This window comes from Desmodus rotundus, chromosome 5 (genome assembly GCF_022682495.2).
Source record: "Desmodus rotundus isolate HL8 chromosome 5, HLdesRot8A.1, whole genome shotgun sequence".
NCBI lineage: Eukaryota > Metazoa > Chordata > Mammalia > Chiroptera > Phyllostomidae > Desmodus > Desmodus rotundus.
The window spans coordinates 5,375,494-5,394,271 of NC_071391.1; the positions used below are offsets into that span (position 1 = coordinate 5,375,494).

The following is an 18,778-nucleotide window of genomic DNA, read 5'->3' on the forward strand; positions in this document are numbered from 1 at the left end:
TGTACGGACTCAGACGGGCCTGACTTAGGTTCACTTAGGAAGGCTCACTTAGGAAGTTATGTGATGTCTAATCCCAGGCGTATACACCTGGAACTAGTATATTGTATGTCAGCTGCAACTGAAAAATAAACAACGATTAAAAAATAAAGTAGCCCCTCAGCTGACTCTAGGAAGATTATCTGGATTATCCACTTGGCCCAGTGTAATAATCACAAGGGTCCTTAAACAGGGAAGAGAAAGGCGGAGGGGCATCAGAGAGAGAGAGATGTGAGGAGGGAAAGTCACGGTTTGTGCTGTGAGGACCCCCCTCACCTTCACTGGCTTTGAAGACGGAGGAAGGGGCCACGAGCCAAGGATCACGGGCGGCCTATAGAAGCTGGAAAAGTGAACAGATTCTCCCCTAGAGCAGGAGCCACAGCCTTGCCCCACTCCTGACCTTGGCCCAGCGCAGCTCCGCTCAGACCCCTGACCTCCAGAGCTCTGAGGTAGTGTGTGCTCCACAACTAAGGCTGTGGTCATTTGTTACAGCAGCCACAGGAAACTGACACAGGTGGTGAGGGCAGAGGGGCCAGGGTACAGGGCGGGCTCCAGGCCTGCCAGGCCCAGGCTGTTGGTGCCCCCTTACCCACCGGGGGCGGGGCTCTGTGCCATCCACAGGCCCTGGCCTCTCGGGTGAATCCCGTAATCCTGTTCTCCCTCCCAGCTTTCTGGACACAGGACGTCCCCAACCCCCAAATGGTGCTCACCCCTCAGGAACACAGCCTGTGGTTCTCACTGCTGCAGTTTCCAGTGGGGCTCACAGCGCTGCAGAGGGACACCCGATGCCGGCCCTGCCCCGCAGGACCTGTGGGAAACCAACTGCTCCCTGGCCTCGCCCAGGGAAGGAGGAGCCCTCACAGAGGGCTCACCAGTCACTCAGGCCTCCTGGGCTCTCTGGCCTCCCCACCTGAGGCACTGTGCCCTGGACCCTAACTCCCAGGTGTGAGGAGGAACGTGGTGGCATGTGGCTTAGGTTCACAGGATAGGCACGAAGGCTCCAGCCAGCTTTCTGTCGCTTCTGTTTCACTGCCTCTCGGCAGAGCTTGTACCTTGGTCCCCACCATGAACCCCCAAATCCCTCTTGGACCTTCTTTCCTTGACCAACCGCCAATGTTGGAAAACTTCACTCTGGCTTCTCTGAGTGTTTGGGAGCCCTGAGGGCTGCATCCCTTGACAAAAGGCCAATCGGTGGCTGTGACCAACTCGCAGGCTATAATCAACACCCTCTCCCACACCCTCTTCCATAACCAGGCAGCTCACTGGTTAAGAGTTGTCCCCGATACACCAAGGTTGCGGGTTCCATCTCCATTCAGGGAACATATAAGAACCAGACAATGAATGCTTAAATACAAAAAAAGAAAATGTTTCTCTCTCTCTCAAATCAACAATAAAAAAAACCACTCTTATTTCATATCATAAACTACCCCAACATTGCTGGAAACTGATTTTATTATTAAGTCACAAGGTACAAAAGAATGAGAACATTCAAAGGACATTCAGTAAAATGCTGCTTTTCCTGAAGGACAGGCAGAAAACGTGAAGGCACAATGGACGCTTAGAAAAGATGAGAAAGACAAGAGTAAAAACAAGTAATGTGTGTACACACGCACCTGCCACACCCCGCAGCCCTGGCCCAAGTGAATTCTCAGATAAGAATTCACTTGGCATCACAACAATGAGTGGGAGGAGAGGACAGAGGGCTGGGAGCCAGACGGGTGGGGCAGCCAGCGAGGTGAGTCACTCTGAAGGAGAGACAAGATGTCCTTTGCCTGGGACATTTGAAAGGGCTGGGAAACTTATTTACTATGACAAATAACAAAGTCCCTGCTGCCAGAAAGCAGGCCCACGTCAGAACATCTGGAGTGTTCAAAAGTCGTGAAAGGCAGAAGGTGGGCTGCGGCGGCGAAGGGAAGACTCGGCAAGCCCTGTGCTGTACTGGGACCTGCCTCTTTCCTGCCAAGGCCCAGGGAGCACCCAGAGCCAGGGTCCCACCACAGAGGAGCCCCACCCAAGCACCACATTCACCCTCTGCCACTGGTTCCCCAGAAAGGGACCACATAGTCTGGCGGGGTGGGACTTCCCGGCGCTGGTGGCCTGCAGGCTCTGGCCAGGTGGAAAGCACAGCGCCACCTGCCGGGGAGCCAGAAGTTCTGAGGTCGTGGGGTTCTCGTGAGTTGCCTGAGTTCACGGGCTTCATGGAACCCAAGCAGATAGGAAAAGAACAAAACTAACACCTGAAGCCTGTGGGGAGCTTCTCTGAGTGTGGAGGGAGGGTCTGGTGGGCCTGCTGGTCCCCAGAACGGCCACCTGACAGCACAGTGACATCACCAAAAGCTAGAAAAAGGCACTTTCCTTCTGGCCAGTGTCTCCTGCCTGCAAGAGAGGCCTGAGTGAGGGGCCCAGCTCCCTCCAGTCCCAACCAGCCAGGGAGAGCACCAGCGGGGCAGGGCCTCTTTCTTCTCTTCCTGCCAGGTTCCCCTCTGGGAGCCCTTGTCCCATCCCTGAAGTGATGGCCCACCTGGCAGTGTGGCCGGAATGCGGGCTGAAGGAACATGGGGATGTAGTCACCAAGGTCCAGGAAATCCACCAGAGACACACACTTGACCTGCAGGTCCCAAGCCCTATTCCTTCGTCACCTGCCCTGGGGGCCGCCAGTGTGGGCTTTAGAGCAGGGGACACTGTCCACCCTGAGGGGCACAAAGGCAAGTCCCTGGGTGAAAGGGGGAGGCCAGGGGGCCTGATCAGATGGTCTTGAGATGGCAGCAGGGCCAGAGTGCAGGGAAGGGCAGGCAGGCTGCGAGAGGGACCATGTAGAGAAGGTACTCCTCCAGGCTCCAAGGCAGCCTTTCTCCCAAACTCAACAGCCTGGCCCGCCCCTCCCTGTGCCCTCCTTCTGCCCGTGGCGCTGCCTCAGCTCCGCTCCAAGCCCTCGGCCGGCTGCACCACAGTGTAGCTCCCATGGCCCACGGAGAATTGCCGGCTGAAGAAGGACGTTGTGCGCTTCGGTTTCACCCGCTTGATCTGCTCGCCTGTTGGGGAGTAAGAGGAGCGCACTGAGGAGAGGGCTTCCGGTGAGGGGCTGGCCCCAGGAAGCCTGGTTTGGGCTGAGCTCCCCCTTTGCACCTGCCACCTTTCTGGCCTCATCCTCCCACCCCATCCTTCCACCAGCGACAGGACGGACAGGTCAGGTGTGTCGCCAGCCTCCCAAATCAGAGGCAAGCCCAGGTTTGTGTGTGATGCTGGGCCAGGTGTGGTGCCTGAGGAGGTTTTGCTAAAACCTGTTCCAGAACAGACTAAAGAAAAAAAAAAAAGAATAGACTAAAGACACAGAGTACCTACAACATACACGACTGGCTCATGGTAAGCCTCACCAAGACGAAAAGAATTCTTACAGGTTAAACATTTCAGGCCAGGCAATTAAGGTCAACACCAACAGTCATGAACCATGTTGATAACGCACCCTTGGTGTGACGTGGAATAATGGCATTCTGCCTCTGTGACCCTCCTCCCTAAACGCCATAAGCCCTGTCACCCCCAGGAAAGGGAGATCCTGCAATAAATACCCCTGACCAGTCCCCCTCACGACCGCCAAGGTCACAAAAGGAAAGTCAGAGACCGTCACAGCCAAGAGGAGCCTAAGGAGACGGGACAACTGAATGCAGTGCGGTGTCCTGGATGGGATCGTGGAACTAAGAAAGGACAGCAGATCAAAACTAAGGTCTTCGGTTAATAACGCCATACCAATACTGGTCCATTAATTATAAATAAATACACTATATGTTAATTTTTTTAAAAGATTCATTTATTTATTTTCAGAGAGAGGGGAAGGGAGGGAGAAAGAGAGGGATAGAAACATTGATGTGTGGCTGCCCCTCATGCTCCCCCTACTCGGGACCTGGCTGGCAACCCAGGCATGTGCCCTGACTGGGAATCAAACCAGCCACCCTTTGGTTCACAGGCCAGCTGTTAATCCACTGAGCCATACCAGCCAGGGCCATATGTTAATTTTTTTAAATCAAGAAAAAAAAAGTCCTGGCTGGTGTGACTCAGTGGACTGAGCGCGGGCCTGCAAACCAAAGGGTCGCCAGTTCGATTCCCAGTCAGGGCACATGCCTGGGTTGTGGGCCAGGTCAGGTCCCCAGTAGGGCGTGCACGGCAGGTAACACATATTGATGTTTCTCTGCCTCTCTTTCTCCCTCCATTCCTCTCTCTCTAAAAATAAATAAAATCTTAAAATTAAAAAAAAGAAACGAAAGAAAAACAGGCAACACAAGTGAAGAAAATAAATATAAACGATCAGGCACGTAAAAATGGTCCAACTTCACGAGCATTCAAACAGCAACCCACACCATTCCCTCTCTGGACAGTAAAAATGCCCATTATCGTCCAGACGCGGAAGAATAGGGACCCCCGAAGTCTGCTGCGACACGGGTGAGCGCAGAAACCATGGGATCACATCCTGTGAATCAGCGCCGCTGGTAAAAAATATGTGATGCCCTAAACGCCAAGTCGTCTCTGGATCCGGGTCCTGGAGCAGACGGGATGTTCATGGAACAGCTGGTAAAACCCAGGAGTCCCTAACGTACACAATACTGTACCGCCGTGTTCACTGGTGAGTGTGCGTGTGGGAGGCAGGGGACGCCCTCTCCTCTGGGAGGGGTACAAGTGGGCACACCCTGGGACCAGCAACCCCGTTTCTAGGAAATTATCCTGACGAAACAGTTCAGAATCCCAGGAAGGACTTAGCTACAGGAATGTTGTTTGTAGTAGCTGAAACCTGGAAATAATCATGGTGCCCACCCGTAGGGGGTGGGGTAAAAGCTCTAACCATGCTGAGCAAGACTGTAAGCAGTAACAGCTGTGTCACAGAAAAATTATTTCGCTCTTTCCAGCTGTAAAAATGACACCCTTATAGAAACTTAAATGCTACGAAGAAGCACAAAGGAGAGTAAGAGTCACAGCAACCGGTCGCCACAGCGGGTCTCCCCTCCCCGCACACAGGCGCCGCCTACATGTTGCTGTCCTATCACCTGACTTTTTTCACTCAGTATTATTTTGTAAACATCTTGTCTTTTGAATGTAGGTCTGTGTTACTGCATTAAAAAGCCCTTTTTATTCTGGAATAATTCCAGACTTACAGAGATGCTGCAAAGACGGTAATACCCTCGTCCAGCCGTCCTGATGTTAGCACCTTCTGCTGCCCTAGTGCGTCTGTCAAAGCTAAAAAGTGAACGTTGGTACATTATTTATGTTAGAGGCTTCTGGGTTTTACCATCTCCTCCACGAACGTCCCGTCTGCTCCAGGACCCGGTCCCAGATACGACTTGGCGTTTAGGGCATCGCGTTTTTACCAGCTGCGCTGATTTGCAGGACGAGGTCCCACCATTTCTGTGCCCACCCGTGTCGCAGCAGACCTCGGGGGTTCCTAGTCTTTCACGTCTGGACAGTTCTGCATGAACACATCTGTGGATGCAGCAGCCAGAAGGGAGAGAACAGGACCCTTACCCACAGGGCCCCAGAGGCCTCCAGTTCCCGATCACAGAGCTCAGATGTGACACTACACCCAGCCTCTCCCCACCCAGAGCTCCCTATGGCATGCGTATATACATGTGTTCGCACTCGGGAACATGCGTGCGGGTGCATATACCATGAAGGCGTCACTCACCCTCCTCCACGTAGTCAATGGTGGAGAGGTGCTGGATCCGGCTGCACACCACGCTGCCCTGTCTCCGAAGCTGGGGGCGCTGAGTGGGAGGGGGTGAGGAGCCAGGGGTGGAGGAGAGGCCAGTCCCACTCTCCTGGGGGGCATGAGGCTCTGAGGTCTGGTTTAGCTCAATGCAGTACTCGATGAGGCTGCTCATCAGTTCAGCCTGGGGAGGGGAGAGAGGCCCACGCGAGGACTGGGGGGTGAGCCATAGCCCAGGCCCAGGCTTTCCAACCCTACAGAACCAGGAACCAGAGGGACGTCCCCTGCCCACTCTCTGCTGGGGGAAGCAAATGAGGAAACAAATACCATTCATACAACCCTGCCAGGTAGCTCAGGTGGTTGGAGCATCATCCCCATAAGCCAAGGTTACGGGTTCAATTCCCAGTCAAGGCACATAAAACAATCAACCAACAAATACATAAATAAGTGGAACAACAAAAATTGATGTTTCTTTTTCTCCCCTCTTTATCTCTAAAAATCAATAAATAAGGAAAAAAAAAATCCTGCCTGTTAAAAAAAAAAAATTCACACAAGAAAGGAAGTAGGGGCAGCTGATCTGGAATGCCTGCCTTGTGCTCCCAAGGAGAGTACCCCCCGGGGCAGCGGAGTCAGAGGCCACAGGGGTGGCTCCACGGTGACAGATGTGGCTGCCAAGGGGTGAGGAACAGGGAGGGAGGCGCAGAGAAAGCAGAGAGCAGCGTGGCTGTGCAGGGTCTACAGACCCCAGGGTGGGCAGGAGGGGTATGGGGTGACCGTTTTCAGAGACGGGAGTCCCTGGGGCGGAGTCTGCCTGCAGAGGTGCTGAGATGACAGGCGAGAGAAACACAGTCCTGACTGGGCCCTTGGGGGTGAGGGGGGCGCCTCTCCTTGAGCAGGGGAGGGGGGCGGTGGAGGGCGGCCCTAAGCCTCCCATGCCCGCTCCTCACCCGACAGCAGCCAGCTCGAGGACGGAGGGAGCTGGTGCAGGGCGGTCACACAGCACTGGGAAGCCCTCAGCCAACAGCCACCGCCCCAGACCAGGCCCAGTGAGCTCCCCAGGAGGCTCCAGGCCAGGAGGAGCCAGATCTCCGGGTGCCCAGGCTCCCCCACCCCACCACCTCCAGTGCAGGTGAAACCCCACTACCTGCTTAGAGTAGATCTTAAGGAGCTTGTTCACCGGTGTGCCTTCATTGTTCCCATCGAACTCCAGCCACAGGACAGACTCCTCTTCCTCGGGCGATGTGTGGTCCCAGGACAACTCCTGGAAACACAGGCCCAGCAAGACATGCTGGCCAGCGGGAGAGGCAGAACTTGGCTTGGGTGCCACCAGGAGGCGACTCCTGACTGTTTAACTCCAAGGCTGGGTCTAAATTTGTGTATGAATTTCTCTGAGGAAAGGAGTCCCTTGGAAGGGGGCAGGGCCCAGGGAGGCTGAGACACCGACCCACAGCACTTCTCACCTGCAGATCGAGGCCCCAGTAGCCAGGACCCTGCATCGGGGGAGAGGCAGATGGGCAGGGGGTCTTTCCCATGAGGTCACATGGGTAGCTCCTCAGCACAGGTGCCCAGGAGGGGCTGGGATCCCTCTCCAGGGACAACCAGAAGTTGCCCCAAACTCCTGCGAGGAGCTGTGAGGAGGGACTCCTGCGCAGGAGCTGCGAAGCAGCCCCGCAGGGTGGCTGCCACCCCACCTTCACCACAGGCAGCCAGGAAAGCGAGTACCGCGCGGGTGAGAGGCAGCACCCACACAGCCCAGGAGGGTTCTTGATCATGGGCACTTCTGGGAACCAGGAGCTGATGTCCAGCCACTGGCTGGGCAGCACAGCCGAGCCCTGCCAGACTCCCTGTAGGCGTCGGAGTTCATCCCAGGGGCAGCCTCCCCACCTGGCCGGCCCCTGCCTAGCACACTGGGTGGAAACACTGACCCAGAGCAGACCTGGAAAATCCCCCAGGATGACAGTAAAAGCCCCAGAGATACCCAAGGGAGGCAGGGGTCCTCCTGGACAGACCACCCACCCTACCCCAAGGCCAACCACAGGCCCAGGAGAACCTGGAAGGCCTGGGTAAGGACCCCACTCCCTTCCTCTCCACGGAGACCCCCACAGGTCCCACCCAGGAGGAGCTGGTGGTACCTTCTCCCTGTTGTCGATGACATGCACACCCTCCAGGCTGATGGCCACAGTCACGGGCTTTCGCCCGCCCCGGTGCAGAAAGCCCTGGGCTGGCTTGTCGACCTCGCCGTGGAAGAAGGCACACCTGGGGAGGGGAGCTGGTATCAGCCTGTCCCCTCCAGCACTGGGACCACACAGCCCAGGGTCTTGAGCAGCTTAGCTGTTCAGGTGACTGCAGGTTGAATGGAAGCCTGCCCCAGGGGAGGGAGTAGTTGGGAGTGGGGTGAGAGGAAGGCTTCTTGGAGGTGGTGGCATCTGAGCTGGTTGTGTATGACAGGAGGGTCTGAACAGGCAGGAGATCGAACTGAGTGCCACAGAGAAGGAGGGTACCACAGGCAGAGGGAAGAGCGTGGACCCAGGTGTGGACAGAGCAGGTGATGTTCAGGGAGCCGCCAGGAGCCCGATGGCTCAGGGGCTGAGGCTGCCGGGGGGGGGGGGGGGGGGCCAGGCCACACCAGGGCTGGGAGAGCCCCGCTGCCCCCTTGGGCAGCAGAGAGGGGTCAAGGCTGCACCTGCTTGGGGAGCAAGAGGGGGCTGGAGTTAGGGTTAGGGAAGCAGCTGAGGGCTTGACACTGAGAAGGAAAAAGGGTGAAGGGGCCTTGGGACACCGACCCACTGAGCTGCCACCCTCCGCCTCCTGCCCAGCCATGTCCTTTCCCACTCCTATGGCTGCCCTGGCCCCTCACCCCCTTGCCCTTGGCTAAGGCAGCACCCTAGTCAGTCCCGCTCTCCGTGACCGCCTGCACTGGCCCAGGGGGACTGAAGACAAGCACCCACTGCCTTCCATTACTGAGAGCAGCCTCGATCCCTGAGCGGCAGCCCACGCCTGTCCCTGCTCCTGGAAGACTTCTACAGGCTTGGCTGAGGGCAGGGGGAACTGAAGCCACCAGAAGAGGGGCCGCTCACCCGCGCTCAGCTCGGGCTTTCACTCTCTGCTGGGCCGTCCCTGTCAGCACACACACCTCGCCTGTCACTGAGTTAGCTTCCGTCCCCAGCGCGCACATAACTGCGGCCCCTCCTCCTGACTCCACAGCACAGCACAGCTCTCTGAAAGACCTGGTTATGCTCACTGTTCCAGGCTTCGTCTCACTCTCCTTGACCTGCTGTGTCCTCCGTGATGCCAGAGCCAAGGACAACTGTCTGCCACAAAGGACCTGTCGAACTTGACCTTGAAGCAGCAGCAGGGGATGTTCAGTCACTCCCTCCTTGATGCCTCCCTTTGTGGGGCTTGTAGAGAATGTCCCACCTTGCCGGCCTAGACCCTCTCCCATCCATAGACGGGGACTGTCTCTCTGGGCCCCCGGTTCCAAACACCATCCACGTGCTGCTGACTCACCTGTCGCCACCCAACTCACAAACCCAAATACCTACTCAGAGCTGCCACCTGGGTATCTAGTAAGTGTCTCAAAATCAACACGTGCCAAGGCCCACAGCCTTCCCCAGCCTGTACCCTACATGGTCCCATTTCAGCTGAAGACAATGGTCTTCAGCTGCTTGGGCCAGAAACCTGGAGTCCTCCCCTGCCCCCTCTCCTTCACCTCTTCCACTGCACCTCTAGCCAGAAAGTTCTGTCCAGTCCTTCCTCAGCACCTCCTGAGTCCGGCCATGTCTCACCTCCTGCATTACCACCATTTGGCCTCAGCCACGACACCCGTGGACAGATGCCACCATCCTCAGTGGGAGGGCTGCGGCCCCTGCCCACCTGTAGTCTGTTCTTTACTTCTATTGCTCAGTGTCTCTCCCCACTAGACCGGCAGCGTCACCAGGCAGGGATTAGGGTCTCTGCTCGCCGCGGTGTGGCCCGTGCCCAGAGTACCACGTGTGCCACGGCAGGCAGACCAGCGCTGCCAGCAAGAGGGAGGCTGACCGCGTGAACAGCAGCACTGGCCAAAGGGCAGGTCAGTGGGTCCACTGACCAAGCGACTGGGGCAGGAGGGAGGAGGGGACCTGCCCAGGGTGTCCTGGTCTGTGAGAGAAGGAAGGGAAGGACAAGGACAATGACCCGCAGGGCTGGAGGTGCTGGCACCAAGGCAACCTCACGTGAGGATGGAGCTCAGCTAGAGCAGAGACGGGCTCACTGGTGTGCCCACTAGCGAAGGCCAGGGCTGTCACGGGACAGAGGGGCCCCCTAGGGCTGTGGTGGCTGCCCACGATGACTCACCCATAATAGGGTAGCTCGTGGCACTTGCAGAGGTAGGCATGGTAGTGGGTCCTCAGGGAAGCCTCATGCTCACTGTCGCCACTGGCCACTTCCTGCACCTTGCGGTAGGCGTTGAGCAGGCCCTGCTCGCTGGCCCCAGCCTTGGCCCCACGGCCCCGGAGGGCGGCAAAGAGCCCGTGGCCCCGCCTACACAGGTGGGCAGGGAGGAAGGAGTCCAGCTGCTCCCTGCGGAGGGAGGAAGATGATGCTCAGCATGTGGCGGGGCTCCGTGGCAGGAGGTGGCCACGGCTGCCAAGGTCCTCCGGGCAGGCACGGTGCGGGGCCTCCAGGTGCGGGGGCCCTGGACATGGACGGCCAGGGGTCCCATTGCCGCCATCCCAGCAGCACACCTGACAGGCAAGGGCCCTGAAGGAACAGTTGGGAGATGGGGAAGAGCGGAAACCAAGCCGAGGCTGGAGGGGGCTCCATGGCAACATCTGGGTCACAAGAAAGGGGAAATCTGACAACCAAAAAATGCTGCAAGTGACCCAGAACTGTCAACATTGTGCTCTGCCCAACAGGGGCGTGAAAAACACCGGCCTCCCATCCAGCAACACAGGGTCGTGAAAAAAGTAGGAAGGAACCCGGGAGTGATCACACGTTACTTCCCAGTCCAGCAGCCTGTGACTACGTGGGCCACACACTGCCCGTTCTGCCTAAACCGCAGCAGGAGCCTCGGTCTCCGAGCACTGGCCGCCAGCCCTGCTGTGGCTTCTGGGGCACCCGGGCTTCAGGGCGGCCAAGCCAGCAGGAGGGCTGGGGGACTTGTGGGGGCCAGGGGAGGCCCGACCGCAGGGCGGCGGGGAGAGGGATCTCCAGGGGGCTGCCCACCCTTCTCGGGGCTGCCGTGGGCATTTTCATCATTTGTCCCCCGCACAGTCCCTGACCACGACTACAAATAAACAGGCCAGCTCCCTCCTGAGCACAGAAGGAGGCTGAACGCCACCCTCATGCACATCTAGGGCTCCTCGGGCTGGCGGCTCCTCTCACAGATGTCACTTCACCCAAGTCCCCTGCCCCGGCAGATGAGGAAAAGGAAGTCAGAGAGATGGGCTGGCCCACCCAAGGTCCCACAATGTCAGGGCCAGCCCTGGGGCTGAGGCCCCCTGACTCGGGGACCTCGCAAGAACTAAGGCCCCTTATAAGCAGGATTCGGGGGCAACCCTCCCCACCCTGCACCCCTGCCTCAGGTCATGCTGGCCTTCACCTCAGGGTGCAGGCCATGGGCTGGCCAGGCCGGAAGGGCCCGAGCTGCACGCGGCACACCAGTGCGCCCAGGGCCTCGCAGTCCTCCACGTCGCACGGGTACCGCGCCGCCAGCACGTTGCCCTTGGCCTCCTCATAGAGCAGCCGCAGGACCTCCTCGTCGTGGACCTGTGTGGCAGGGAGGGGCTGCTCAGCTCGGTCAGGGCACCAGTGTCCAGGGGTCTAGGGACACAGGGAGGCTAAGCACAGGGCACCAGACCTGCCTGGGGTTGGCTGCCTCACCTGGAGCTCCCGCCGCTTTGGAAAAAACACGTTCCTTCGGAACTGCAGGGAAGGCTCGTCTGGGGGAGAGGCGGGGGTCACTGCTCAGCCCCGCCTGGCCCTCCCCCGAAGGGCCGGTCCCCAATCCTCGGGCTCACCCCACCGAGGCTGACAAAGCCTGATGGCTGTCCAGACACTGGGGTGTGTGTCTCGTCTCGATGTGCTCACTGACCTCCCGGCCCACCCTCTGCTGGGCTCCCCAGGGACCCCGGCTCCCCTGCCAGGGAGAGGCTGACTGACGGGGTCTGGGGAAGATGCTGGCCGGGTCCCTCCGCTGCCACCAGAGGCCTGGCTGGGCCAGCAGGCAGCGTTCCAGACCAGGTGAGCCCTGAGAGGGCGGCAGGAGCACACTGACCTGCAGCCACGTCATCGTCTGGCGCGTCAGTGAAGCGCAGCAGCAGCTCTGGCCACTGGCGGCCCAGCTTGTAGGGCTGGTGTTTAGGTTTCAGCTGCACCTCTGTAGGACGAGAGGGGGCAGTGCTACAGCCTCTAGCAGTGCAGGCAGGAGGAAGACAAGGGCACAGGCCCCGCAGCACATACAAGTGCAACCGCTGCCCGCCCAACAGCAACACGATGGAGGTTATGGCCAGCATCGCCTGAGCAGGCACTGCGTGTCCAGAACCATCTTACGGGTACACTCTGCAATACCCCATCCTCATTTCACCCATGGAGAAAACGAGGCTCAGAGAGGTGAAGGGGCTTGTTCAACGTCACACAACAGAACCAGCCTTGAACTGTCCCCTACAGAGTAGGCTGTAAGCACAGGGTACTGGGGGCAGCAGTACAGATGGCCCCAGCACTGTCATTAGGAAGCAGAGCCCGAAGCTGGTGACTGAGACCCGACGGGCTGCCTCCCCTGCCCCTGGCAGAGCCGGGACCTCCCCCCCCACCAGCCCCCACCTCTGGCATCTCCCCTGTGCGCTCCAGCTACCCTCCCATCCTGCAAGCTCCTGGCCTCCATGGCCACAGACACCAGCCATCTAGCTGTCCCACCTCCCCTCCTTCTCTTGCTCCCTCTTCCAACCACCCTTCCCCATTCGCTAGAACGGTCCCAGCATGTTTGTGTCTCTGGGCCTTTGCACTTGCTGTTCCTCCCGCCTCAGTCCCTTCCTCCAGAGACTCACATGGCTGGCTGGCTTGGGTCTCAGTTCAGGCGTCATCTTCCCTGGACCCTTAGCTAGGGCGGCCCCTCCCTGTCACTATCATACCAATTGTGCCCCACCTGGGTGACTTTGCAGTGGTTGGCACTATCTGACACCACCTCACTGTCCGTGCCCCCCCAGCCTGCAAGTCACGAGGGCAGGGGCGCCCCCGTCTGGTTCACTGCTGTGCCCCAGGCCCACCGTGGGCCCTCACCGCAGATGGGCCCCAAGACTCAACAGTTCAGTCCAGGAGTGACAGCCTTGGACACCGTAGCCTTTGAGAAGTCTGAGGCCATTTCCAAGACCATCTGGTGACGAATGACGATGGCTGCTGCTGGGGGCGGGGGCAGGGAGGGGGAATGGCAACGCCCAGGGCATCAACTAGCTCCGCTGCCTTCTGACCTTTATCTCCTGCCTTCACCCCTCCCGCCAGAGGGCCGGGCACCTTGTCCTGCCAGCCTGAAGCCCAGGGTCCTCGTCCCTGTTCTCTGGGCTTCCACCTGGACCCTGATCGTAACCCACAACAGCAGCCACAGCCTCCAAAGTGGCCTCCCTCCCTGCCTACCGCCCCACCCATGCACTCGGCTTCCCCACAGCCCTTTCTCCTCCCGCCACCTTTCTAATCCCAGTCTCCTGGTGGCTCCACGGCCCTCTTTTCTGACCAAGACACTTGTTTACACCCCTGCGGAAGCAGCCTGGCCTGACGGCCCCCCGGGAGGGGAACGTGCTGTGTGCAGCAGCACCCTCTCCCCTCCAGGAAAGGATCCCTCAGCAACACCCCCACCTGCTCAGCGGGGCCCTCCAAGCACACTCTTGATCTGGATTCATTGAAGCCCAGGCAGGACAGTGCCTGCCCAAAGCCACCAGAGTCAGTGGCTAAAGCAGGACAGAGCTCTGCCCACTGAGTCTCCAGCCCCACACTTTAGACGAGTTGCCTGAGGGCAGGGATGCCTCCGGTGTGCTCCCCAGCACAGGGGTGGGGCCCTGCACACGTCATATGAATGAGGTAACTGACGAGCGGGGAACCTTGGACACACTGGGGGAGTAGACCTGGGATAAGGGAGCCCTGTCTTTGCCTATGGCCCAGCCCTGGCCGGCCTTAAACCTCGGGCCCCGGCAGCTTAGAGGGCTTCCGTTAACAGAACAGGACCACGCTGACTCCATGGTCCACCACACTTCCAGGTGGGCCCATTCTGCCTGAAAGCTGTCACTTAGACAAACTGTCCCTGGAACCCTTTTCCAAGTACAGTGACAATGGGAATGGGAAGGCCAAACCCTCCCAAACATCCAGTTTGAAGGAAGGGCATTGCGCAGGCGCCAGCAGCCCTCCCTGCTTCACAGCCCCGGCCCGTCTGTCAGAGCTTCACCCACAGTGGGAAGCAGGGGGCGGTGGCAAAGGTCCCGTGGGGCCCTAGTCAAAGCTGAAGTGGCCTTTCAGCCTTCCTGAACGCAGCGAGGGAACAAAGTGGGCACTGACTTCCTGCTGGGGCCTCTAGCCACCCTCCTAGATGAGGCAGTACCCCAGGGAGACCAGGCCAGCAGGGCCACACAGGCAGCCCATTCAGCTCTTGAGGGGGAGCAGGAATGCGAGGAGGAGGGAGTGGGGGCAGAGGAAGTGGGAGGGGAAACAAGCTGTCCAACTGCAGGGACAGGCAGCCTGAGGCAGCACCCGCCACATGGAACGGCCACTCCTAGCTTTTCAAGCCAAGGGGCCTACAGTCCTCACCAACAGCCTGGAGGGTGAAGGAAGCACAGCTGCGCTGGGTGGGGAGCAGCGTGGGCGAGAGCAGCAGCTGGGCGGGAAGCTCCAACTGGCAGAAGGGGTGTAAGCGGGGGCAGGCGCTCCCTCTCCCACTGAGCCAGCTGATATCCCCTCGCTAGAGTAGAGGTACAAACCACCACCACTGGGGGCCCCGGGGACCAGTCGCCCTCTTCTTGCCCCTGCTTTTCTATAAGAAACAAGAAAGTTCAAGCTCAGAAAACATGCCTGGCCCTGGCACCAGCGGGGCATCCTCTCCCCTGACCCCTTCCTGCCCAAACCAGGAGGCTGGAGGCCCTATTCAGAGCTACAGCCCCCACCCCCACCCCATCCCTGCCTTGGGCATCTCATCCTGAAAGGGCAGGACACTGGTGGGCACAGGCCAGAACCCAGGCAGGGCTGGAGGCCCTCTGGCAGAGAAGTGGGGTTCCCGCTCATCCTGCCTTCCTGATCCGCAGGAAAAGTCCCATCCTCAGCGATGGCTGCTTTCTGTGTTGAGTACTACCCTCCTCCCTGCCCTCAAGAGCAGCCGCAGTTTAAAGAGGTCGGCTGGGGGCCACCCAGGCTTCCCTTCTGCTCTCAGTCCTACCACTCACTGGTCCCACCACGGCAAACCTCAATTCCCTCGTCTACAAGAAAGGGCTGGGCCACGAGGATAAAGTGATATTCCGCTCACGAAATGCCAGCTCAGGCGGGGGGCACAGAGTACATGCTCGGCACATGCAGACCCCTTCCCTCCCTGTCTCCTAGTCCCGCCCCTCCTCTGCCACTGGCACAAAGGAAAAGGCATCATTTGAGGGCTCTGGGTCCTCAAAGGGCGGACAGTTCCAGGACTCCTGGAAGTCCCACCTCCCCCTGATGACGGTGGCCTCAGGTCTGGAAGCTGCCCCTCCCACGCACCCGTCAGCCCCCTTCCAACCCAGCCTCCCGGGCTTCTCACCGGCAAGCCTTACCCAGCAGAGGGGAGACAAGCCAGAGCGCAAAGACGTCCATGGCGATGTCTGGGAGCTGCAGGACCTCACGGATGGCACGGTGCAGCTCGTGGGCACTGAGGGATGGCAGGTTCTCTGCAGCCAGGGGCACCACCGAGTCATCCGCCAGATACACCAGCACGTCAGGTGCTGCAATGGAAGCCAGGCAGGGTCGGCTGGGCTGGTGCGCAGGCACTTCTGTCAGGAACCCTCCACCCCCACTGGGGCTGCAGCCCCCACTCTACACCCCTGGGGGACCCTGGAAAGAGGCAGGGCCCCAGCACCCCTGGGAACACCGGAAAGAGTGCTGTCAGGGCTTATTCAGGACCCTCACAGCACCCAGAAACCCAGCACCTCTGCCCCAGGGACTGGCCTAGTTGCACTCCAACCCCCAAAGGTTCAAATTAGGGCCGGCACTGCCCCCTGCACGCTCCCCTCGAAGCCCCAAGGACACTTCTGTGCTTCTTCCCTGAAGAAGCACATCCCACTGGTGGGCACTGAGGCAGACAGGCTGAGTCCGTGGTGAGGTTAGTACAGTCGGTGTGTGAGGCTGGGAGTGGGGAGAGCTGGGCAAGTCACTGTCTCTCTCTGGCCCAGGCTAAGGCGGAAACTGAGGTTTCAAGGAACCCCAAGGCGAGGCAAGATCCAGTGCTGAGCTTCCTTAGGACTCTTCACGCCTCAGAACTCAATACCCTGGCCTTTCAGGTCAGTCTCAGACAGGCTTGTGAAGTACAAGTTGGACATTCCCTCGGGACAGCTTCAGGGATTCCTATTTGCAGCCCAGAGCAAGGGGAGACTTTTGGAAGAGCAGTCAGATTCAAATCCCCATCCCTGCAACTGCAGCTAATGGGAAGGAGCCCTGAGCTTGGAGGCCAATATACTGCTGTTCCCATCCTCACCTGGCCCCTGGCTAGCTGGCTGACTTCAGCAAGTCAGTGAGTGCAGGACGCCTCACCCGTACAGCTGGGCTACCCCTCCCTCAAAGTGTGGCTATAAATCAAACAAGGGGAAGCCTGTGAAAGGCAAGGGCATAGTTCATCACTAATACAAGGGAAAGCACTTTTTGGATACCCAGTCTGTTCCCTAACAGCTACTTTCTTGAGAGATCATAAAATAATCCCCAGGAGGCTGAGATTCAGACCCACTTTTCAGGTGGGGAAAACCGAGGCACTGAAGGCTCCAGTACCTGTGATTTAACCTCTCCAGCGGCCAATTTCGTTCCTATAAACCAAAGATAATGATCCCTGTTTTCAAAAGGGCGTTCGTGAAGAAGAAATCCAACAAAGAAAGTGAATGCGTCATTTTTCATTCATGAGATTTCTTTTGCATTTCACAGCGATGTGAGACACGCTCATTTTACAAATGAGGAAAGGGAGATTCAAGACGAGTACCCAACCCGGCCAGTAGCCTAGTAATAGAACCCAGGTCCTCTGATTGACCTTTTGCATACCTCAACATATCTTATTTGTTAATTAACACCTAAGATTCTCTTTAATGGAAAAGATGAGAAGCCTGGGCCACATCCCTGGGGCTGGGGCCCCAAGAGGGTATGGTGGGGAGATGGGGACAGGGACCCACCTCGGGCTCCCACGGAGGACACGCTACTTCGATGGGACCGCTCAGCGGGGCCGGGCTGCCCGGCCCTGTCCTCCGTCCCGTCCATCTGCAGAGGCAAAGAAAAAGCTGTTACTGGAGGTCCGGGGATGGGGTGGCTGGGGAAGCTCTCACCGAGGAAGGTAAGGGTCCCGGGCTGATCTGTGAAAGTGTGCAACGGGGCTGGAGGCACTGGTGTGCCGACTAGAGGGGTGGAGGTGAGGGGCGTCCTCAGGCAACTCCAGGTCAGGGCTGGTGGGAGGACCGGGCCGTGGTGGCCCCGAGCGCAGTGGAAGCTCGGCTCGCCGGCAAGCCCAGGTAGGGCACCGCGCAGCCCCGTCGCAGCGGGGGCCAGCTCGCGGCGTCGCCGCGCCCTCACCTCGCAGGGACGCAGCGCCAGCCGCCTCAGCCCAGGCCGCTGCCTTGACTACTCTGACCCCCAGCACCGGTTCGGATTCTGCCGCCCACGGAGACTCCTGCTCCCCTTTTCCGGACCCAGCACCCGGGGTTCGACGCGGAAGCGGGAGCAGAGGAAACGCGGGGCGCAGGGCCCCGCCTCCCCGGCCCGCGAGAGCCAATGGGAGCCTGAGGCCGCCACGCACGCGCCCTGAGGTGCCAGAGCGCTCCCGCCCCTCCCGCCCCTGCGCCCGCCCCGTCCCCCTCCTCCGCCCTCCGGAACAGCTGCGGTCCAGCGCAAGCCCGGGACGACCTGGTCGTAGTTCTCTTGTTTGTTTGTCTGGTCACCCGCTGGGACGGCCGCACCAAGAACCAGCCTCGCCACCCACCCGAGTGACTAAGGGCGAGTGGCCCTCGCGCCGACGGCCTGCAACAGGGTGTGGAAGGTTCAAGGCTATTGGGACTCTGGGCGTGAGCTCTGGCACTTATTTGCATGTGACTTTGGGCCTGTCCCCCTCACCTGTAAAATGGAGATGCTAACTGGGATGCGTCAGGGGTTCACACGGTGCTGGGCTTTGGGTAAAGGTGACACAGGCAGTGGCCTGTACTGCTGCGCCCCAGGGCCATGAGGGGTGATGGGCTCTTTTCTGTGGTCAGGAGCCTGGGCCCCTGTCCTGACTCATCTTGGACAAGTCCCTTCCCCTCTGGGCCTGTTTCCTTCATCTGCAAAATAAGGATGACCTCCAAGAACCCTCAAATTATATGCCAGAAACGCAGGTGGGGCACACTTAGTTTTCCAGGGAGCAGTCACATGAACCCTTGCTATCTTAGACACACAGCCTCGGAGACCTTGAGGCCTTTCCAGGCCGGGGAAAGGCACAGGGGCCTGGAAGAGCAGGTGTGAAACCACCTTCCCCCAGGGTCCCGTCACCAACGTGTCCTGGCAATGCCAGCATGTGTGTGCCTGATGAGTGGGTCTCAGGGAGAAAAACAAGTCCGTGGATGCCTTCCTGAGCCAGAGGGACAAGAGCTTGTTCCAGGTGACAGCAATGGTTTGAGGGAGGGTGGGGGTGAGCTCACCAGGCCCTGATTCCCTGGCACTGGAATGGAGCTCTAGCTCCTAGTCCAGGCCTAGCTTCCTCAGGACTTGAAATAGCGCCTGGCCTGCCTGCCTGGACCCACACTGCCCTGTTACAATGTCTCCCTTACCAGCATGAAATAAGGACTCAGGGAAGCTCAGATGGGAGCAGGAGAGAAGGGTAGCGGTGGGAACAGGCATTTCCCTCCTTGTTCT

The 18,778-nt window shown here is 59.0% G+C and overlaps 1 protein-coding gene across 2 annotated transcripts; it reads right to left on the bottom strand.

The window, feature by feature from the left end:
• Positions 1–1,470: 1,470 nt before the first annotated feature.
• On the bottom strand, positions 1,471–17,920 carry FRMD8 (FERM domain containing 8). Of its 2 annotated transcripts, none has more exons than XM_045183373.2 (11): positions 17,798–17,920; positions 17,074–17,158; positions 15,478–15,645; positions 11,979–12,080; positions 11,585–11,643; positions 11,304–11,470; positions 10,058–10,282; positions 7,858–7,981; positions 6,870–7,013; positions 5,705–5,909; positions 1,471–3,068 (listed from the first exon to the last, which is right to left on the bottom strand). In XM_045183373.2, the coding sequence occupies exons 2-11, from the start codon at positions 17,156–17,158 to the stop codon at positions 2,950–2,952; spliced, it is 1,398 nt and encodes a 465-aa protein (XP_045039308.2). In that variant the 5' UTR covers positions 17,798–17,920; the 3' UTR covers positions 1,471–2,949. The 2 variants fall into 2 exon arrangements, with proteins under 2 accessions (XP_045039308.2, XP_024430017.2); XM_024574249.3 differs by lacking the exon at positions 17,798–17,920 and adding an exon at positions 17,468–17,637.
• Positions 17,921–18,778: the final 858 nt, after the last annotated feature.